Source organism: Brachyhypopomus gauderio, unplaced genomic scaffold (genome assembly GCF_052324685.1).
Source record: "Brachyhypopomus gauderio isolate BG-103 unplaced genomic scaffold, BGAUD_0.2 sc62, whole genome shotgun sequence".
Lineage (NCBI taxonomy): Eukaryota > Metazoa > Chordata > Actinopteri > Gymnotiformes > Hypopomidae > Brachyhypopomus > Brachyhypopomus gauderio.
In genome coordinates, this window is record NW_027506883.1 from 1031686 (window position 1) to 1054909 (window position 23224).

The following is a 23224-nucleotide window of genomic DNA, read 5'->3' on the forward strand; positions in this document are numbered from 1 at the left end:
CATTCAAGAAAGAGGCAGGAGTTCATATTGTGGTACCTAATTTAACTTCCAAATTAATTACAACACCCTTACCTTAGCTAAATGTATCCTTAATCCTTACACTACTACATGAAATACGAATGGAAGGATTTAAATGAGTAAAACCGGCAGTCACACTCACACTCTCTCTCACACACACACACACACACACACACACACACACACACACACACACACACACACGACTAATTGATTTTCTGTTTCTTGACTCAGGAAGAAGAGGTAACATTATGCAAGGAACCAGAACCAGTGACTTTAATTCCCTCTCCAGCTACACAGAGAGAGGAAATAACCTTAACGGGAGGAAGCAGTCCGGGACAGGCCCCTGGGGAACCAATCACAGAGTGGAAACCCCCTGATGTCACACCCTCTGTTAACGAAACGCTGGAGGAGAAAGGGGAGGAGTTAGAATCCTCATCAGTTGGTGTCACAGCAACCAAATGAGTGTTAGAAGCAAGACTGATTTTCATGGACATTTAAAGCTATATAATTAGCTCGTTTGAATTATTCTGTCACTTTTCAGGAATTAACACCTTCGTGACAGGATTTACGTGACTCTTAAAATACAAAAAAGGTAAAAAGAACTGAAATTTTTAGGAAGCCTTACACTTCTGAAGAGGAGGATGGCGTGACACAGAATGAGAGAGAACAAACATATACATACGGATTCAGAGAGAAAAGAAAATACAGAGACAACATGGTTAAATACGTGCATGCTATATACACGGATGGTACTCATCACTATGAACAAACAATAACCCATGACAAATACATCGGAACAAACATCTGATACATCTAGAACATAAAATGACTAAATATTTTGAATAAAGAAACAAAAAACATACATTTCAGATATCTGTATAGTCCCTTACAGCTATCACGCTTACAATTAAAACCCATACCACAGAAAACTAAAACTACTCAATTCAACATCACTAAACATCAGTTGAGAACATAGCTCCCCCTTTTCTTGTAAAAAAAAATCTAATTCCTACCTAAATTTATAATCGCACGTGCTTCTGAAGTACAGTATCATGGTCTGACCTAAGAGCATTAAATATATACTACTAGTACAATGTATACTACCATTATACACTACCAACAGACACGTGTGTGTATGCCTTTGACTCTTTTGATCCAGTTCAAATGCTGCTGTATCCTAGCAGAAATATACAAAACATACACCAGGTGAATGACTGAGGTTTATAAAGGAGCCTTGTGCAACATTCGGTTGTATCTCCACACAGCAGTCTGAGCTGATATGTACCTACATGCAGATGTATTTGCATATTTCCATGCTGTTCAAAGAACATCTATAGCAAGCAGGAGTAAATGTGATCGTGTCTTTTATATCTCAAAAATGCGATTAAGATGTTCTCATGCCACGCATGTGGAATGCAAGAAAAAAAAGCTGCTTAACAGACCTGTCAGTTGCGTTCATTTGTACCTTACAATACTGACTCCTGCCAAGGTTGGAGAATACAGTTATTTAATCTGCGTGTGTGGTTGTTGGATCTATATGGGAAGTGTTCATGAGTGCATGAGAATTACAATGTTGAATGAACTATTGGGGGAAAGTTGTTCACATATAGTGACCTACAGATCTGGCCCCATCAGTTCAGCACGAAATAGCTATAAGGTCTTGAGCAAACACACACACACACACACACACACACACACGCACACACACACACACATAAACACACAAATAATTCTGTGGTGTATTGGGTTGTATCATAGTATGCTTCTCTGTGCATACCCTTCAGTGTGCATGCTATTTGTCAGTGTGCTATGGAGTCCTATACAGCACTGTATAGATATTTGCACTGAGCTTTAAGCTGAGCTGGGCACTGATATGAATGAACTCTGAGTTCCATGGGTTTGACTGACTCGCTGATTAAGGGACGCAGAACTGCACAGTCTTGGCGCACTGTTTGCACTCTCACTGGCTGGCAGAGTAAAGAGCAGATGCCTTTTGGTCTTTGTTACCACCCTGAGAGGATAAAAGAAACTACATTCCCCAGAATGCACCTTTATGGGATGGACATCTAAACCTAGCAGGAAAACACAGACTGAATTTTCCTTTAGGGGTAAAATGTGTTTGTTGATTTGTACTTTGTTTCATTCATCACTATTCATGAGACATATTCAGAAGTGAAAGGGTGGAAGAAAGGAAAAAGAACAAAACCAGGACAGCCTGATAAGTCCAAATGGACCACATTACACCATAATGGAAAACGCTGCATTGCTAGCAAAAAGTGAACATCAAAATGGGGGAAAAGGGTTCTTTAAAGGCATTGTGTGGGGGTATATAAGAATACTAAATCAGTTTAAAGGCATGGTGTGGGGGTATATAAGAACACTAAATCAGTTTTAAAGGCATTGTGTGGGGGTATATAAGAACACTAAATCAGTTTTAAAGGCATGGTGTGGGGGTATATAAGAATACTAAATCAGTTTTAAAGGCATGGTGTGGGGGTATATAAGAACACTAAATCAGTTTTAAAGGCATGGTGTGGGGGTATATAAGAACACTAAATCAGTTTAAAGGCATGGTGTGGGGGTATATAAGAACACTAAATCAGTTTTAAAGGCATGGTGTGGGGGTATATAAGAACACTAAATCAGTTTAAAGGCATGGTGTGGGGGTATATAAGAACACTAAATCGGTTTTTAGTTAGGAACATAATAAAGGTAACTATGGCCCTGTCAGATACCATTTTATTCATCATTTTTAGAATCGTAACTTAGTTTCTTAGTTATTTTTATATTGTAACTATTGTAACATTTTCGGTTGTAACACTCTTAACTCTTTTATTCGATTGAGTTGGATGTTTCAAATTTGCATTGTACGCAATAGATGGAGGAAATCAGAACAGAGATCCACGTGTAAATAATGCAAAATGAAGAGGAATAACAGAACACGATGCAAAATGTTTGAGCAGAACAAGCAGTGGGAATGAGCAGGTGCTTACTAGTCTAGAGGAAGTGACCTCATGAAGAACTCAGGCCAATCAGAACCGAATAGGCGTCTTCCTGTTCACCATGGATACTGATTACCTATAGTTGCTTAGACCGGAAAAACTCTGTGTTGAGCGTATGATGTTACGTGTTCTTGTGGGCTGAGAAGAAATGCGATATATTCCAAAGCAGAGTTCACTTGTGTAGAGACAGAGAGGGTTTCTCCAGCTGTCACTGTTGGGATACTGAGCATGGTTCCCCGAGCAAAGACATGACAGCAGTAAGCAGGACACCTGAGCCTCCTGGGAGTGTCTCTGGGGAACACCTCTGCTCACCTGGTGCGAAGGCCGAATACAGAAGGATCAAAATGAGGTTTATTGACATGAATGACTTTATTTATTAATCGATTATTTATGCAATGTTGGGACAATGTTTATTTTTCTACAGAATTGTAAGCACTCCCACCAGTATGGGATGGGGCACATGTTACTGGTCTGGGCACAATGGAAGGTCAGAGGGAATACTAGTGTGTGACCATGAGGTTGTGTGCCTATATATCCCATTTAATCAAGCACCTAGTAACAAAGATTACATGGAGGCACTGTATAACACCACCTGTATCTCTTCGTGTATCTAATGCTTTGTGGAGGAGCTACAATGTCATTACACTGAGACAGCGCAAATGTTAAACACTTGGATGTGTACTCATTAAACATGCCTTTAATGTTGACAAAGCTTTCGTCATTGTCATAGCTGATCGTAAACTTCTGTGGACTTCAGTGATCTCTTGAACTTCCATTGATTTTGCCCAGCCCAGGTGATGGTAGCGCCCAGTAAATAATATGTGCTCTTTTATTTATTTAAGAATAATTTGGGGGAGAGGCTTAACTTTGCAACCTGTATAGTACGTACTATTTGGTTTAAATGACATCACTCTGTGTTGAGTACAATTGTGGTCATATTGGCCATGGATTACTGCATTTTGATTGGTTTGTGATTCACTGAAGAGACATCCTTTACTGAGTTTTCTCTACTTCACAGATATTTGTGAATAAATCATTTTTGTATTGCTAAGAGAAAGAGTGAAAAAGAGTGAGAAAACAGTGAGCACACTTAGTCAATGTTTAGGGTGAGAGCTTATTTTTAAACCCAGAGTGGCCGATTTTACTCAAGGTCAATTCAGTTTCCATTTGTTTGTTAATTTGAGTTGAACTAATATTGCATAGTCATCTACCCGTTCCACTCTTTGGTAAACAGTCTGAACATTGTAGTTTTTTGAGGCAAAACTTTTAAACATGGCATCAAGAGTGAAGAGTTATGTCATTCCATTTTAGGTATTTTATTGCTTTACATGTAAGATAAGATATGATAAGAGATTAATAAATTAATAATGAGAAGCCAAATGTATTTCTTTCAATATTACTCTTTGTGTTTACAGATTGTTGAATTGATTTTCACTGCCATCTTTCAATACAGTATGATGTTGGCATGACTGTCATTTTTTCTTCTTTAACCTCTTATGCTATTGCACCTCCCCCCTTCCTCTCTCTCTCTCGCTATCTATCTCTCTCTGTCTAATTCTCTCCTTGATGGAAGAATCACAGCAAAAAGTCATTAATATCCATACATCTGTTTCAAAATTGATGTAAGTTCAGACATTTGTAATAGGTGTGATACAAATATGTGCTCTACAGAAGGAAATTAATACATTTGAGAATGAACTGATTCTAATAACTGTAAGTGGGATTTTGATCTGTGATGCTTATATCTATGCATGCTTGTCTGAAGGGTCTAACACCAAGGTTCTTCAAATGTGCTTTCACACCTCACTATTCCTCTTTCTCCTCTGCACTCTCTCTCTCTCTCTCTCTTTTCTTCTTTTCCTGCACGAGAAAAAATCTCCTAAACCACAGGTGAAAATCCTCTCCTACTCCCTAAACCCCTCCTCAGACAATAAAGAAGAACCAACACAAATAAACAAAGAAAAATAATGCTGAATCGTGAATATTTTTTCTATAATGATGAAATGTTTATTTTGGTTTAAAGTGGTAGCGCTTCTGAAAAAAAAAAATCATTAAACCTTATAAGGATTCCAGTAATTACTCCAGAAAAATCTGTCTTAACTATAAATCAAATATTGTGTTATGACAGAAATATAAAGCTACAAATTGAAAAAGAAAAATTAGAAAAGGATCTAGTGAATCATTCTGGTAATGAAGGCAGTAGGTGGGCTGTAAGCTGTAAAGGCATATAGGTACTGCAGAGGAGCTACAGACACTCGTCAGGGAGCCAGACCGAGCCGGCAGGTGGGAGAGTCTTGGCTGCGAGAGAAAGGGCTCAGAGTGAAGGTTAGAAAGCCATCAAAACCCCACCCGCTGTCACCCTGGACAGATCTCTAGCACATCAACAGCTGAACAGCTCAGTCTGAGCCTGAGAATGTCCCAGAATGCACCGTTTTAGTCTCTTCCCTTGAAGGTTGTGGGAAAAAAAACCAACTTAAACAGGCTTGTCGTCGCTCTCTTTCTCCTCGCGTGTCTCGTTTGGGGAGGGGACGGAGGGATGAGCGATGGGTGGAGGAGGTGTAGAGGGGAAGGGTTCGTGCTCCTGGGATGGAGTGTCTGTATGGCTGCGGTTAGCGTCTATGGTGACCCAGCACCCTGACTCTGAGGCCTGGGTCATTATGGTTTGGTGGTCACTGTGCTCCTCTTGAGCTTCCTGTCCATTCCACAGGTCTCTGTCTCTGGTTGGGGACGGGGCAGGGTGGGGAGACAGTGAGGGCTTCTTGGCCTTGTGGTTGGCATCTCTGAAACTGGCTAGAGGGGGGCGTAGACGGACTCCGCTGCGGGTTGAACCCTCGATGGCTTTTTGAAGCTGAGACACACACACACACACACACACACACACACACACACACACAGACTGCAAATACTTGTATATGGAGCAAGGGATGAAACACATCCTCACACACAGTATCAGTTAAAGATCCTACTTCATCTTACAGAATTCTGAATGAGTGAAAATTCATGATAAGTGAGGGGGAAAGAGAGAGAGGAAAATAAACAACAGACACTCACCTCTTTAAGTGCAACAACCCCCACCAGCCTCCCTGCACTGGTGACATAGGCAAGACTAAAACCCAACAGAGAGAAGAGGGTGTGTGTCTGAGAGAGAGAGAGAAAGAGAGAGAGAGAGAGAGAGAGAGAGAGAGAGAGAGAGAGAAAGAGAGAGAGAGCAGAATAGAATGTGTAAAGCATATAACATATGGAACAGGGTATTATTTTTTAAAGTAGATAATTGTAAGAGGTAATATATGTAATGCAATGTATGACGATGACATGAAGTTATGTCCTATTTCATTATTTTGCTTACACAACAATAAACATTAAAACATTGTTTTTGGTTATATTAATGACTTTATTGTTTTATTAATGCTTGCATGAGAATAACAGTGTTCTGGTCTACAGAGCCGGGTGCGGGTACCTTATGCAGTGATGTTTTTTCCACCAGCTGAAAAGGGGCAGGATCAATGCGAATCTGATCAATGTCAACTGACTTATCCAATTCAGCTTCCTCCCAAGCTTTGATCTGCACGGGCCAATCAGAAGTGCTGTGAGTGATGATGTCACCATGTCACCACATATTTTTGATAAATGTTCTGATTCAGGAAATGTAATTTGACTGGAACTTAAATTATTTCTTTCTTTACCTCTTCTGGAGTCATGCTGTCTGCTGCACAAGATGGTAAAGACTCCTGTGGAATAAGAGAGAAAACATGTTTTGTTGTTTTAACATTTATAGAAAGACAGAGAGGCATTCGTAGTGTTTGTTTCCTTGGTCACACTAAAATAAGCTACTCAGTTTTTCCCTTTGTAACTATGCATTGTAACTATAAATATTCCATACAGAGTTCCTCATGTGCTCCACTGGTAAGAACTGCTTCCTTTCAGAAGCTGTGCTCCGATTGCCTAGAAAGCAGTTAATGCCAAAATATAGCGTCATATCAGCGAAAAGTCCCAGCATAAGAAAACGAGGAGCTTTGTCTCCCCCTAGTGTTGCGCAGACACACAGTAATGACAGTGGACCAGGACCAGTGTGGGAGCAGCAAGCCGTCTGGGACAAAGTTTAGTTTCTACAAGAGATTGGACTAGTTAGACAGTGTTGCCAGCTGAGACTGTATGAGCACACGTCTGCCATCACAAATCCCAGCACCCTGAGAAGCTGTGAGTCAGAGCTGTAAGCAAACCAGCACAGCGACGTTCTTGCTGGCGTGCTCACTCCCCCGTCCCCAGTATGTGTGAGACGCACCTGCGGTTCGGCCTGCTCTGATGAGGATGAGGTGGCGAAGAGGCGATGAAGAGCGCTCCTCACGGATTTCAAAGCACCTGCGATCATTGAGAAGATACGACACTGCTGTCAGCCCCGTTCTGCTCATGTGAGAGAATCGTCACTATGTGTTCAGCCCCCTTTACACTCAGGGCAAATAAATTTTCTGTTATGATGCTAATCTTTAGTCTGGGTTCCTGATTACTCTAGGCCACCTAGCCAGAAACCCTCACCTCCTCTGTAGTTCAGTGTGTCTAAAAGGTACTTCCAAGAAACTGGGGAAAATACCATCTTAGAAAACATCAAATATAAAAGCAATCCAGAGGAAAGAGGCCCAATCCGGGATTCACTATACCACCATCCACCATACCAAAAATCCCTTGACATCTTTTCTACTCTAAAAATAATAATGTCAGGTCCATGTAGGCATACGAGTCCTCCTCAGTGGACAGGATGGTTGTGATGGTTGGATGCTGGTATAGTGCAACATCTATATAAATATTCTTTTATTACCATAATATTTCTTCTAAAAAGGAACATCTGCACACCATATGTTTTATCTCTCTGTTGATTGAGTATTTTTTTCTTATCAATAAAGTACAACTACATTAAACGTGCATTCATCTGTTTGTCCCCATACAATAAGTATATAACTTAAGCACTGAGGGCTATGCAAAGCTGCATGGCTGTAGTATGCACCTAACACTACATACTCATTGGTTTGATATTGTGTATTTATCTAGAAAGGTCAGTGGATTATGATCTGTATATACAATGATCTCACCACCTCCACTATCCAAAGAAACCTCAAAATGCTATACAGCCATGATTAGAGACAGGCCTGGCCCAACCAGTCTCACTCTTTACCAACACATTCTCTGTCTCTAGACACTCGGACAGCTGCTACATATGTTCAAGATGCTGACTCTAAGATGCATTACAACCCACAACATCATTTTCCATCTGCATGGTTTCCATGTTCAACAACTTCTAAGCTATAGCTGTGTGAGAACACAGCAACAACGGAGACCTTGAGGAGTACAAACAGCAGTCACATCTTTAGCCCTGTTACAGGAATTTGCCAACAGCATCTGAGAAGACCAAACTTGGACATAGCAAATTTGGCATGACCAATTTTGTTAATACAATCTTCTAATCTTGAAATAGGGAATGGATCAGTTTTCATGACCCCATTTACTTTCCACAAATAAATTCAGAGACACAAAGACCCGTCTGACTTTTACCACAGTTATTCCATTTGCTCAACCCTTATTCCACAGTTCCTCCCTACCATGTAGAATGTGTATTTGAGTCACTGAAAGAAATACCCAGCTTACCTTCAGAACTCGGGGTGACCACAACAACGTCTCACGAGAATGACAATCATGTCACCGATCAACATTTTATAAAGTCATAGGACAACAACAGATATACAGGCGATTCAGAAGAAGTGGGCACAATTCAAGGTGAAGATTTGTGTCATCCACCATCTCAAACACCCCCTCAACATCTTTTCTTTACATAATTATAGCAAATTACTTGAGGCAAGCTAGTGCCCCACAGTGATCGGTTGTAATATTGTAGTATCTATATAAATGTACATTATCTGTCCTATCAACGTAGCACTTTGTTATAAGAGTAGTATTAGAAACCATGATCTTGGGACAGAATTACCTGAGCTTGTGTTTCTGCTGGGGTCCCCTGATGGTTTTTCCAATGTCAGTGGGCCATTCAGAGTCTCTGAAACAGTGCTTCTCTACCAGAAATGTTAAAATCAGAGTGGAAAAAAATGTCATATTAGCGACAAAGTGCAAAAAACCTGCAAATGTGTATCATCTTGTAACAACATGGCTGCCCGTGAGGACATTTCACCTCCTGCTCTCACCTTCTCTCTAATCTCCTCTTCTGTCACTTCTCCATCTTCATCTATAAATTTTAAGGACTCCCACCTGACCTTTGACCCCTGATGGGGCACAACCCGATGCTGGTTATAAATCCGCCTCTCTGCTGATAACCACCAGTCACAGGCAGCTTGGATTTCACATCTCTCAACAGAGCCCAATAAGATCATTGACTCTAGAGAAAGAAATTGTTAATATGTACGATACATACATGAAGTCAGGCATAAATATATGTGTAATACTCTAGATATACTGTATAGAAAGAAATTAGTTATAATGAGCACGGAGTGTCATCCTCAGAGCACTGGCCTAGAAAGAAGATCAGCCCTCTCTCTTTACACTGTTCCTAGACAGGTCGTTCTTTTATAGAAACCAAATGTAGCCTGCAAACTCCGAGCACATGCCCTGAACCATTCTACATACTGGTTCAGTTCTTCTTTAAGAGTGGCCTGATTTCCCAATAGACACAGTTCAAAGCTTGTAGAATTTCAAGGACTGAAGAAACCCTTCAATGTTTCCAATTCTCTGATCTTTTTGCTCACAAATACAAACACAGAGAGAGAGAGAGAGAGAGAGAGAGAGAGAGGGAGAGAGAGAGGGAGGAAGAGATGCAAACACACCTTTAGAATCAACAAATGGGATTGTTTTGAAGGTGGTGGTCTGCAGAAGATGAAGCAGCTCACTGTAGGTGGACTGAGGAGACATGAACTTCACCTTCTTCACCATGATGTCCTCCACAAAAATATTGTGCTTACTGAGAAAGATCAGAGGTCAGACATAGAGGAAGCAATTACTGCAGGAAACACGGACAGCCCGAGTGGGATGAATGAGGTGGAGAAACTGTCAGGTGTGGCCTGTGGTCTTCGGTACCTGATGTGTTCGAAGCCAAGCTCAGGCAGGTAAGGGAGCTTTTTGACCTGGATGATGGAGTCGTACAGTGAGGGCTGAAGGCCCTGTGCCACCATGTTGGCCAGGATCACAGCCACCATCATGGGCAGGATGTGAGAGATTTGCCCGGTCAGTTCGAAGCAGATGACAGCCGTGGACACTGTGTGTGTGACCGCACCGGTCATGGCCGCCGCACCTGCTTGGACATGTGTCGCATAAAAACACAATCGCGCAAAAAAAAAAAAAAAACGTTGAGATGAGATAAATAAAACAGACCTCTGAAAGGATGCAGCACACGAGGAGATATTGGGCGTGGCAGAAAATAATGACTGACCAATCACAGCGTAGCCTCCGGGTAGGATTTTGTAAATAATGTCATCAAACAGAATTCCAGATGGGAACAGCATGGCCATGATCTCGCCCACCAAACGCCCAAACGCCGCTCCTGAGTGTGCAGTGATGGTTAATCTGGTCAAACATGAGGCTCTTGCACTTCCAAATAATGATTATACTACAAGCTGGAACTGTTAATCACGTTAACCCACAGACCAAGAACGAAGACAGGCATGAAGGCGCCAGACGGGATGGGCATTGTTGTAGATACCGCAGACATCCAAAACTGAGTCACAGAAAGAGAGACGGCAAGGCAGAGTGCACTAAACAACAGGTCACGTTGTACCGTAGCATTAGAATACAGTCTTTAGGAAAGATTTAAAATGAAGGACCACGCAAGGCCACTGGTTTGTGTTTACAGATTTACAGATTTTACAGCACAAATCCCATCTCCAAATGAACTGTAGGGCACAATTTAACAAGAGAATATAGTTACTTTATTAATCTTGTGATAATTCATCACTAGTTATAAAAAAAACTTACATAGGCTTTAAACATTCATGTTTAATAAATCTGAATTTGAGAAGCACCTCTTGAATTGCTTTGTCTATGTATTTTGCTGTATAAATAAACTCAAATAATACACTTTGTTGGTTGAATGGTAAATGAGAATGTACCTTCATGATAAAAAAAAGGATGAGGATGATGAAGACGTTGACCTGTGGATGGAGCCAAGCGCTGGAGTGACCAAGGCCTGCGGGTGGAGTGCTGATCTTTGTCCAGGTGAAGTTATCAAACAGGGAGTTGATGCATTCTCTCGGCATCAGCTTTACACACCAGAACAGACGAGACAAGACAACCGTTTAGCTCCTACAGTGTGTGTCCGACCCTGCATAGCACAATTATTTGTAGTTACTGGCAGCACTGGTGTAATTATGAGGTGGGCTTTTAAATTAAAACTTCAAAATGTTTAATAATTGGGGGATTTACAAAACATACATTCGGTACAGTTGACACATGTAAATTGATTTTCTGGTTGACAGCTATAGCTAACTAACTGTACTAGCTTATTCACATAAAATTTACTCATATGACAACAGGGAAGAATTAAAAGGCCCAGCTTGAATTTTGAAATCACTCTTCATAGACCAGTTAATCAAGACAGACATTTTCAAAGCCAAATACCCAGAGAAAGCACAGACATGGGCACCATCATACCTCACCCGCCATGAACTGCCCAAAGCCCGGAGGGAATGTAAAAGTGGCAATAACCAGTGTCACCACGGCAGGGTAAATCAACCGACTAAAATAAACAAACAGACGATTGCCTATAAGGGTGAAGCATCAGGGTGAAGTTTTAAAAGGTTGCAGACCACATGTGGTTTTATATCTGGTGGGAACACAATGCGTAAGCGAGAGGTGCATTCTCACTGTTTAGTGAGGAAACGGGTGAAGGCTGACGGTCGTCTCATCAACAGCACAACCTGTCGGTTGAGATAGACAAAAAAAGCTCCCAGAAATCCACAGGAGATCCTATGACAGAAGAAGACATCATTATTAGAGCCTCCACACACCCACACAAACTGAACTGAACCGTTCGGCTCTGAAGTCCAGTGCGTGCAAAAACGCACCCAATTATAGCAAACGCAGGCAGCTCCTGCAGGTCGAAGGGGAAATCCATCCGAAAGTTTGTGCGGAACAGCGCTGTAATTGTGACTGTGGAGAGGACACAAAAGTGAGAACTTTTGAATCTCACCAGCCTCAACAATACGTTTTATCACTTGACCGAACTGTTGATGATGTACAGTAAGATGAATATGTGCACGAGGACGAGCATTTAAATGAGACTGTTGATGCAGGTTTGTGTGTTTGGCCAACCGGCATCCTTGTTCCACACAGAGAGCACTCGGAATATGAAGGCGCTGAAGGTGGCGGCGAAGTACCCTCTCCAATAGTTCCTCACCGCAAAATACGTGGAGGTGACCTCAATACTGAACAACACCCCTGCAGGAGAGAGGGAGAGAGGGGGAGGGAGAGGGAGGGAGAGAGAGGGAGAGAGGGGGAGGGAGAGAGGGGGAGGGAGAGGGAGGGAGAGAGAGGGAGAGAGAGGGAGAGAGGGGGAGGGAGAGAGGGGGAGGGAGAGGGAGGGAGAGAGAGGGAGAGAGGGGGAGGGAGAGAGGGGGAGGGAGAGGGAGGGAGAGAGAGGGAGGGAGAGGGAGGGAGAGAGAGGGAGAGAGGGGGAGGGAGAGAGGGGGAGGGAGAGAGGGGGAGGGAGAGGGAGGGAGAGAGAGGGGGAGAGGGAGGGAGAGGGAAGGAGAGGGAGGGAGAGAGAGGGAGGGAAGGAAGGAGAGGGAGGGAGAGAGGGGGAGGGAGGGAGGGAGGGAGGGAGAGGGAGAGGGGGAGAGGGGGAGGGAGAGAGAGGGAGGGAGAGAAGGAAGGAGAGGGAGGGAGAGAAGGAAGGAGAGGGAGGGAGAGAGAGGGAGGGAGGGAGAGGGAGGGAGAGAAGGAAGGAGAGGGAGGGAGAGAAGGAAGGAGAGGGAGGGAGAGAGAGGGAGGGAGAGGGGGAGAGGGGGAGGGAGAGGGAGGGAGAGAGAGGGAGGGAGAGAAGGAAGGAGAGGGAGGGAGAGAGGGGGAGGGAGGGAGGGAGAGAGGGGGAGGGAGAGGGGGAGAGGGGGAGGGAGAGAGAGGGAGGGAGAGAAGGAAGGAGAGGGAGGGAGAGAAGGAAGGAGAGGGAGGGAGAGAGAGGGAGGGAGAGAAGGAAGGAGAGGGAGGGAGAGAGATTCAGTAGAGAGAAAGGGAGAGAGATTCAGTAGAAAGAGAGGGAGAGAGAGAGGAAGAGAGAGAGAGGGAGAGAGAGAGATGAAGGGTCACAGAGAGGTTGAGGTGTGGATAATATGGGAAATGCAGTGAGTGAGAAACATCCAGGGGTAAAAAGGGATACAAATGGAATAAGGTTGAACAAACAGAGAGGACAGAAGGATAGAAGGAGAATATGAGAGATGGAAAAAACAAAGATAGAGATGCAGAAACATGAGCAGAAAAGAGGGAACGAGATCAAAGTTATGGTTACAAACATCTGTGATTCGATATCAATGTATTTTAGCTTGTGCCTTTTGATTACAGAACCACTGAAAAGTGAAATAACTTTTGTGGGGGGAAAAAAAACTGCTGCATTAATGCACCGTGACAGGAGAGAGCAGGTAATAAGGACGGAACTGATAAGGGGGGAAGAGCCGATTTACCTCCAAGTGGAGTCCCGAAACAGCAGCCAACCCCGACGGCACACCCCACTGTCAGAATATCAGTGTAACCGTAGGGGTTCTACTGAGAGACAGAGGTGAAGACGGAAGGGGGAGAAAGTAGGAGGGTTATGGAGGAGAGAGAGAGAGGAGGAGGAGGAGGAGGAGGAGGGTTATAGTGGGAGTGAGGGAGCACACACAGAGATGAAGGGATGGACAAGGACGAGTGTCGATGGGGAATGACAGAAAGAGGCAGTTGTGGGTGGAAGAATAGCGAGACGAAAGAGGGAAACGAAGGAGGAAGAGAGAGGAGAGAGAGAGAGAGAGAGAGAGAGAGAGAGAGAGAGAGAGAGTTGGCATGACAGGAGAGAATAAAGGGGATGAGAAACGAGGGCAACAGTGGAAAGGTAAACGGATGAAGGGAAGAGATCATGCTGTGGAGGCCAGCGAGCCGGTTCAGCAGGTTAGCAGCACGGAACCAAAGCCAAGCCCAAGTCCTCCAGAGCACTGCACACACCATGACAAAAGCAGCCAAACTCCCACCAGCTGTATCTGTGCTTAATGAGCATGGGTGTGTGACTGGACTTTACATACTCAAGAGCAAAGCAATCAGTGCTGTTACAGTGCAGTTTGTTCACACGTTTTGTAAATACAAAGAAAGGTACAGTATTACAGCTTGCTTAGAGAGTATACTGTGGTGATGGAATTACTACACATATTACTTATTATTACTTAGAGCACCTAACGGTAAATTTTACTCAGGAATAATTTCCAGAAGCAATACATGAAATCTTGACTGTTCTCTTTTAGTGGAGAGAGAGAGTTCATACTGTGCACACAATGCAGCGTGCTCTGACCAAAATAGGGATAACTTGCCTCCCACAGGGGCAGCGAAACAGGTGGCCACTCCCACAGCACACGCACACACCAGCAGGTCCTGAACACGGGCGCTATTCTGGCCAGGGTTAAGAAAACAGTGCAAGGACATACACAACACACACACGGTCTGATGAAGGCAGACTGTACTCATACCAGACAAGACTATTACTACAGGGAGAGAAACACAGATGAACAGGGGGAGATAATACCGTACGGCAGAGTCAAAGGAGAGAGGTGAAAACAGAGGAACAGAGGAACGAGAGACAGACAGACAGAGAGAGAGAGAGAGAGAGAGAGAGAGAGAGAGAGAGAGAGAGAGAGAGAGAGACTGATTCAATAAGGAATAACTGATAGCTGATAACTGATTAAAGGTGCCATAGAATGGAAAACAGTATTTACTTTAGCCTGGCTGATCAAGGACAGGGTGGTTATGGAGGTGTCATACTGTAACAGACATGACTGACACCAACAATTATTTACACCAGTAACATTTGCATAGACCAGCCCACATTCTATCAAAGGAAATATATGGTTCTGCAAAACAGACCATGGCTAGTTGAGGGTTATTTAGCTGTGAGGGTAGTTATAGTTGAGGGTTATTTAGCTGTGAGGGTAGTTGTAGTTGAGGGTTATTTAGCTGTGAGGATAGTTGTAGATGAGGGTTATTTAGCTGTGAGGATAGTTGTAGTTGAGGGTTATTTAGCTGTGAGGATAGTTGTAGTTGAGGGTTATTTAGCTGTGAGTGTAGTTGTTGAGGGTTATTTAGCTGTGAGGGTAGTTGTTGAGGGTTATTTAGTTGTGAGGGCAGTTGTAATTGAGGGTTATTTAGCTGTGAGGGTAGTTGTTGAGGGTTATTTAGTTATGAGGGCAGTTGCAGTTGAGGGTTATTTAGCTGTGAGGGTAGTTGTAGTTGAGGGTTATTTAGCTGTGAGGGTAGTTGTAGTTGAGGATTATTTAGCTGAGTGTAGCTGTAGTTGAAGGTTATTTAGCTGTGAGGGTAGTTGTTGAGGGTTATTTAGTTGTGAGGGCAGTTGTAATTGAGGGTTATTTAGCTGTGAGGGTAGTTGTTGAGGGTTATTTAGTTATGAGGGCAGTTGTAGTTGAGGGTTATTTAGCTGTGAGGATAGTTGTAGTTGAGGGTTGTTTAGCTGTGAGAGCAGTTGTAGTTGAGGGTTATTTAGCTGTGAGGATAGTTGTAGTTGAGGGTTATTTAGCTATGTGGGTAGTTGTAGTTGAGGGTTATTTTGAGGTGGGGTAGTTGTAGTTGAGGGTTATTTTGAGGCAGGGGTAGTTGTTCTTTTTGACTTTCTTAGTATCCTTTCATCAATTTCAAACAAAAACAGGAATCACATGGTGGGAGGCAGATAATGTGTATTCAGTAGATTCAGGAAATGTTTGAACCATATTTCTGTAGCTACTGTAAGGAACAATATTGGGAGAAATATTAATGCGAGGGGACCTTAAGGAACTGACAGAACACAATTGTCAAAACAATCATCAGATGCACAATAAAAAAATTAATGATTCATTACCCCACAACAAAGGGCTGTATGAAAAATGTGTCATTCTAGGGCCAAATCAGAGGGTTGTAATCAAACCAAATCATAGGTGTGTATAATCACTTCTGTGAATGTTTGCCTCTGACTAAAGTCAAATACCATCTATAAAGACATCAGATAATTCAATAAATTATTCTATGGCACCTTTAAAAGACAGACAGACAGATATGACTGATACGCAGTATTATATCACTTAGTTCAATAGTAACATTGCCTTTAACTAATGATCGTGGCTAGAGGTGACTGCACCACTAGTGGAGCTGAGATGAATGTAGTGAAAGCAGAGAGCTGATCCTTCAGTGAGGGCTTCTACTGGTCTGGGAGGTAGCATGAACATGCTCGTGAGGTCATGCCAGGACAGCCCCCACTGGCAGCCATGAACACACACGCAGCAGAGTGCTGGTGGAAGTTTTACCTCGTACACCCCCGTGAAGATAGACATGACCTTGCTCAGCACAACAGCACAGATGCTGGCGATGTGGACGAAGGGACCCTAGAAGTCATAAAATGGCACAGGTGGAATTGACATTGTTTATTATGGTTCACTTGGTAAACAGAATGTAAGAGCAGCTCACACAGCACAACTAAGGTTGTTTTTAATTACGCTATTAGAACACAACATGACATGAGACAGAGAGAGAGGGGGAAGAGAGACAGAGAAAGATTAAGATAGAGAGAGTAATAGAGAGAGGGAGAGAAAGGGAGATATTGAAATTGAGTGTGTGTGTGTGTATGTGTGTGTGTGTGTGTGTGAGAGAGAGAGAGAGAGAGAGAGAGAGAGAGAGAGATGTGAAATTAGAGGAGAAGATATGCTCAACCTCCTTCCCCAAAGGCAAACCACTGCCCAGACTGGCAGTCAGGCCGATGACTTTAGCCAGAAAGGCCTTCAAAGTCAAGTACTCCTTCAAGACCACGCCCCGCAAGATGGTCTTCATCTCTGGGATACCGGAGCCTGCGCACAACACACGTGAAACACATGACCTTCAAATGCAAAGACAAATACGGATTCAGATTCAACCAGCAGAAGAAGGTTTTGTGGAATGAGCACTACAGGAGGATGGATGTCAGTGAAGGAAAGTTGTAAGAATAAATGGTGACAGGAACACCACTGAAGCCAACAGAAAGAGAGAAAAAGTGAGAGAGGAAAAACAGAACCCGATGGAAGGAGAGCAGTCTCAGGAAGAGAGGAGAAGAGATGAAGGGATGTGTGGGACATGCAGTACACACCTACAGCTTGTGGAGCAACCAGGTGGCAGAAGACAGATGAGAATATGATGAGAATTAATGGATATGTGATCCAGGCCAGATACTGAAGGGCCACGTTCTCTTTCAGCTCTGCATACATCCATTTATATGCTGAGAAAAGAGGAGAGAGCGGTTGTTTTTTTTTTAATACAGCTCAGCTGTCTTACGGGAGACGGGATTAGGGACGCTACCTTGCAGACTCTTGGCACTAGCGTAATCCATACTCCAGCTGACCAAAGCCATCGTGAAGCCCAGCAGCACGAGGAAGATCCAGTCCTCCCCTAACTTTGTGATTATGTACCTCTGGGTGCGCCCAAAGCAGTCTGCACAGAACCCCGCCCCCAGCAAGGAGGAAGAAAAGAGGCAACTTTCTACTTTTTATATAGTTGCATCAGCATGCATCAGTTTTACTGTTTCTTCTGCAGGAGGCGAGGAGGTGACCCTATACTAAAAGCAACTTGTCTCACCTTGACATTTAGAAAAGGGGTGTGATGTCATTAATGATGAGGTCCGGCGGAACCGGGTCACATGACCTGATTCTATTGTGTCACAGTGATTTCGTCTGTAGCCTCTTCTGGGGCCTCTGGTGTTATCGGCATGTTTCTTCGCCAGGCTCTCGGCGAGTAGACGTGTGGCCTCCCTCCTGGCTAAATCACCCACCTGCTCTTTGTACTGCCCATACAGCTAGAGGAAAGAGAGAGAGAGAACGAATGAGCAAGACAGAAAAATAGAGACAAAGTCCATGCAAAAAGAAAAGAGGAGGTTGATATTAAGAGCAGACCCAGAATGCATTTATCATTTCAGAACAGTTCAGATAATGATGCATTGAGTTTTAGTAGATCGGGAAACTTTTGCATCCTCTGATCTACATCTCAATTCCTTCTACAACCCAAAACATTTCAATTTCCCCAAACTACACAGTAGGAAGTCAAAAGTAAAAGTCAGGATAAGGTTTTCAGGCCTTGTCAGTGTCAACATGGGAGACCAAGTTTCAATCCCACTGTATCAGCCATTCATAGCAGCATCCTGAGAGAGCAGATGGTCCCGCGGACTCAGTGGGAGGCTGAACACGCAGACAGCACTGAGAAGTCAGCACTCTCCTCAAAGCATGCTCAGATGTTCTGCACTGGACAGAGGCCGTGTGTTCTCTTCCCTTGACTCTCCGAGACTGGGCTACACTGTTGCCAGTTTTCAAAGCTCCAGTTCTTACCAAGGAAACGTGTTTTGGATATAATACTTCAACAGCATCATTGCGCCTTCACATCAACTTTTTAAAGTAAATACACTTCTTGGTCTCGCTGTAAGGAAAGGAAATGTTAGCAAACTTCTGAAACATTCTTTAGAAAAATATGAATGTTTTAGGGAAAATCTTGGATACTTAAGGAAAAGTACTGATACTACTGAGGGTATACTGAGGGTACAGTACTGATGCTACTGAGGATACACTACAGATACTACTGATACTACTGAGGGTATACTGAGTCTACAAAGTGATACTACTAAGCAGTGGCGCAAAAAGGGGGTATGCAGCGTATGCGACGCATAGGGGCGCTGCACTAGAGGGGGCGCTAAATCGATGCTAGAAAATTATTTGCTGAGTTGGTGGGGGTGGGGTGGAGTGCGGGGGGCGCTAATAGTATGTTTGCATACACCTCAGAAAGTATGTAGTTGCAACCCTGCTACTAAGGGTACACTACTGATACTACTGAGGGTACAGTACTGATACTAAAGAGGGTACACTACTGAGGGTACACTACAGATACTACTGAGGATACACTACAGATACTACTGATACTACTGAGGATACACTACTGAAACAACTGAGGATACACTACTGATACAACTGAGGATACACTACTGATACTATTGAGGGTACACTACTGATACTACTGAGGATACACTACTGATACTATTGAAGGTACACTACTGATACTACTGAGGGTACACTACTGAGCCTTTTTGGCAAGAAAATGTTAATCAAAATTCTAACTTTATTAGTGTGACATAGTTATTTAATAGATTAACAGATGGTTCAAGAAGTTATATATCTTGAAACTGCCCATTGTCTATTACTTAAGTACAAAATATATATATATTTTTATCATTGGTATATAGAACTGGATTTGAATAAATCCTGAATTTAACTTTTAAGTAATTTAACAGAATATTTGCTTTGAATTTAACAGTACTGAGTTTTACAACCCACCTCATCTGTAGCAGTTTTCTTGGGCATTCTGTATTTAGACTGTATTTAATCCAAACCTTCAGCTAGAGAAAAAACACCCATAATATTTAGTGTAACTGCTCACTCACTCTCTCTCCCTCCTTCCATCACACACACAAAACTCACTGGTATTCACAAACTAAAAGAGACAGACGTAGACTGAAAAGAGACAGTTTTAGACTGAAAAACTGGACACCAAAATGTAATTGTCCTTTCATATTCACTTCACATTTGTCCAATATAAAGACAGTTGGACATGAAGACAGTGAGTATAAGAGACCATAGGGAGTAATTCCTATGAGATTGGGAGGTTTCGTTCCCACTGTGGCCAAGGCTGAATGTATTATTCTCTCTTTAATTTGGCCTGTTGGTCTTCTTGTACAGTTGAGGTCAGAACAAACATGCATTGACCTTCAAACAGTGTGAGAAACATTCTGAGAACAGAATGACGTTTAACAGAATATACTAAAAACAATAACCACATCCCAAGATGTATATTGTCACAATTTATCATTCTAGTTATGTGCTAATGTGATATATAAATTTTAACCTCCTACCCCAAAATTAACATCAGCAGCTACATTTTGCACCCAACGCTTTTGCAACGATACAGAACAGTATTTCTCACCACAGCTTTGGACTTTTCATAGGTCCCTAAACCTAGTACTGTGAATAATAAGTACATACTATTCACAGACATGGGTGTGAATAATGAGTATACACTATTCACAGACATGGGTGTGAATAATGAGTATACACTATTCACAGACATGGGTGTGAATAACGAGTATACACTACTCACAGACATGGGTGTGAATAATGAGTATACACTACTCACAGACATGGGTGTGAATAATGAGTAGGCCTATACACTATTCACAGACATGGGTGTGAATAACGAGTATACACTACTCACAGACATGGGTGTGAATAATGAGTAGGCCTATACACTATTCACAGACATGGGTGTGAATAATGAGCATACACTACTCACAGACATGGGTGTGAATAATGAGTATACACTACTCACAGACATGTGGATGAATAAAAGGACCCTGTTGTCAGTGTTAGTATCTCCAAACCTCCAGCGATGCTGTAACAGGAGAACACTTCACGGGCACATCAACACAGGTACACACTTACAAAGAATGCTACAGACATGGTTTACATTTGAAGTAATGTAATGTAAGTTTCAAGTAACGTTTAGTTCTTGCACAGCTGATAAATGTTCCAAGGGGTGTTTGTTTTCCCTGGATTTGTTCTTTCAGAAACATAGGAGCCGGATCCATTGTGAATCCTTGTTGTTACACCCTGACAGCAGCAGCAAGTGTTTAAGAGTAAGTCTGAGTTCATAGGTTGTCTGTGTCACAGTGAGGGCGTGTGACCTGGGAGGCACCAAGGTCAAAGGGCAGGCATTCGTTAGTAGCCACATGATCTCAGTCAGCAGTGTTAACGACACCATTAGTTACGGCTTTGATGCCCGGCATCATGACAGCTGGTACAGTTTGGTGCTCTAGATGGGTACATTTGAATTGGTCTAGCCCCAGTTAAACCAATGAACTAATATAACACCATGATGGGTCTGATTTATGCAACCTAGAATTGATGTACATTATCAAACATCTTAAATCACGTGAATAAGTTAAGTGTCCATTATATCTCATTACAGAGGTTAAGGAAAGTTTCATTGTGCTAACAATCACGTTCATTTTACATCTATTAATGATGAATAAAATCATGTTTAAAGCATTCTAAACTGTCTTCATGACAAGAAGCGACATTACATTACAGACATGAAAATATTCTATGCATCACAAAATCACAAAAACTCCAACACATTTCCGTAAATTCATAAAGATGGAAAACGTAAATACAGTTGAGATCATCATGATAGAACTATTAAGAATTCTATTAAGAATTAAAATGTTTAATTTCAAAATTAAATTTAGTGAAAAGGAAATACAGTGAAGCATGTTACACAAGTGGAGCTGAAGAGATATAGTGTATACTATTAGCATTCAGGACACAGTCAGAGGTTATAGGAGGGCTGATCATCAACAAAGACCTCGCTTGTTCTGTGTGAAAAGGTGTAGAACAGACAGAGGAAGAGAATGGAGAGAAAGACCACAAAAGTGAGAGTCGCTAACAGACACAAGAACTGAAGGACACGTTGACTTTGGGAGTTAATTAAAAACATAATAATGATGGATTCCTCTCTGTGATTCCTGTGTGTGTGTGTGTGTGTATGTGGGGATAGGGTTTGTGTGGGAGAGAGTTATAATGATAAAATCTGACCCTGCCACTGACAGATAGATGTGAAGATCAGGACATGTGTACCCATATAAAGTCAATGGCATGTTTTAACAGAGCACGATGACGTAAGTACGACCTCAACTTCAACGGCTTCATAGCAACCTGCAGATCAATCCACGTCTCCCTGTCAACATGCACCATGATTGGTATGAAGAAACAATCAATGCAGGATGTAATTATGCGTTATGTAAATAAATGATTATCACTAAAGTGTCGGATTCTCAAGCGGAGTCTCTCCCAGAGATTTTAAACGCGATCTTGCTGCCCTTGGTTTTGGTAAAAATAAAGAGGATTTCAAACCATTACATAACTGATGCAGTAAAAAGACTCTGTAAAATAACATTATCCATTTTATAAAATTAACCTTCAGGCGAACAAAAAGAAAAATGATTTCTTACGTTACATTCTGCTGACCTTTGAAAACAGATGAGTTTTTAAAAATACATGCATTATTAAATTTTAGTGGAAAAGTGCAAAAGTTTAAGATTTATAGATATAAAGTGTTATGTAATTAAATACATAATTTTTATTAAGGCAATATGACAACACTGACATAAATAATAACATTATTTAATACATCAGTAAAAGCCGAGTCCTGAATAATTTCGCTCTGAAACTACAAAAAGTTATAATCTTTGATTCTTACCAGAATTTCATCAAAATTCATGACTGTCTCAGAGGTTTTAATGTGTTCCTTCATCCTTCATGTCTGTCTTCCTCCCTTGTAGTTGTGTACCTTCGTCTTCCTCTTCTTACCTCCTTATGTGTGTCCCTTTCACCTTCAGAAAGCATTCAGGTAATGATAACTGTACCTGCCTTCTATGTGATGGGACGGAAACACTGTATATACTGGTAGGAAACTACAGTGCCCACAATGCAGTAGTGATTAGCTAAGAGTCTGTGTGGTTAGTAATGTGCTGTCAGCAGCCCTTAATACACTTAGTTGTAGTCGTACAAGGCCAGTTCCTCATTCAAATAAGAAAATACTCAAACTTGTTGTGTGCTGGGGCTGGTCAGAGGTCTTGGCTCTGAACTGTATTTTGTTAATACAGTATTCAATAAGACTATCAATTTTAGTTGTCAGTGTTTAGGAGCCTCTAAGAACAGTTCCTTCTATAAAACACCACAGCTGTAAATCACACATTAATTAGTAAAGGGAAAGAGCAAAAAGAAAGAAAAGAAGAGAAAATCTATGTCAGGATAGTGAGAAAGATTCATAAGCTCTAGTCTACGGCTCTGAATGTAGCTCAGTGTGGTCCATCTAAACTGAGCTACAGTATTATTTGTTATCTAAAGGAGAAACCAGTGATATCTGTGTAA

The 23224-nt window shown here is 42.2% G+C and overlaps 2 protein-coding genes across 9 annotated transcripts in view; one reads left to right on the top strand and one right to left on the bottom strand.

Annotated features, from left to right (window-relative positions):
* Positions 1-5475, top strand: part of fam131bb (family with sequence similarity 131 member Bb) — a 41031-nt gene extending 35556 nt beyond the window's left edge. For 5 of the 6 annotated variants that reach the window (XM_076988544.1, XM_076988545.1, XM_076988546.1 and 2 more), the window contains one exon: positions 253-5475. In XM_076988544.1, the coding sequence (XP_076844659.1) occupies positions 253-483 (231 nt within the window). In that variant the 3' untranslated portion in view covers positions 484-5475. The remainder of the gene's footprint in view (positions 1-252) is intronic. The other variant, XR_013124684.1, reaches the window with a different exon arrangement.
* A 21-nt stretch (positions 5476-5496) lies between these two features.
* clcn1b (chloride channel, voltage-sensitive 1b) overlaps positions 5497-23224 on the bottom strand; it is a 43031-nt gene continuing 25303 nt past the window's right edge. For 2 of the 3 annotated variants that reach the window (XM_076988538.1, XM_076988537.1), the window contains 22 exons: positions 17835-18051; positions 17559-17690; positions 17350-17478; positions 16941-17074; positions 16538-16615; positions 13688-13766; positions 12324-12449; positions 12077-12161; positions 11877-11978; positions 11664-11748; positions 11123-11272; positions 10662-10731; positions 10447-10557; positions 10095-10308; positions 9845-9978; positions 9209-9399; positions 8998-9079; positions 7306-7382; positions 6707-6751; positions 6481-6585; positions 6075-6161; positions 5497-5871 (listed from right to left, as the gene is read on the bottom strand). In XM_076988538.1, coding sequence (XP_076844653.1) covers positions 5497-5871; positions 6075-6161; positions 6481-6585; positions 6707-6751; positions 7306-7382; positions 8998-9079; positions 9209-9399; positions 9845-9978; positions 10095-10308; positions 10447-10557; positions 10662-10731; positions 11123-11272; positions 11664-11748; positions 11877-11978; positions 12077-12161; positions 12324-12449; positions 13688-13766; positions 16538-16615; positions 16941-17074; positions 17350-17478; positions 17559-17690; positions 17835-18051 — 2808 coding nt within the window. Of the gene's footprint in view, positions 5872-6074; positions 6162-6480; positions 6586-6706; positions 6752-7305; positions 7383-8997; positions 9080-9208; positions 9400-9844; positions 9979-10094; positions 10309-10446; positions 10558-10661; positions 10732-11122; positions 11273-11663; positions 11749-11876; positions 11979-12076; positions 12162-12323; positions 12450-13687; positions 13767-16537; positions 16616-16940; positions 17075-17349; positions 17479-17558; positions 17691-17834; positions 18052-23224 lie in introns of those variants that run through there. The other variant, XR_013124683.1, reaches the window with a different exon arrangement.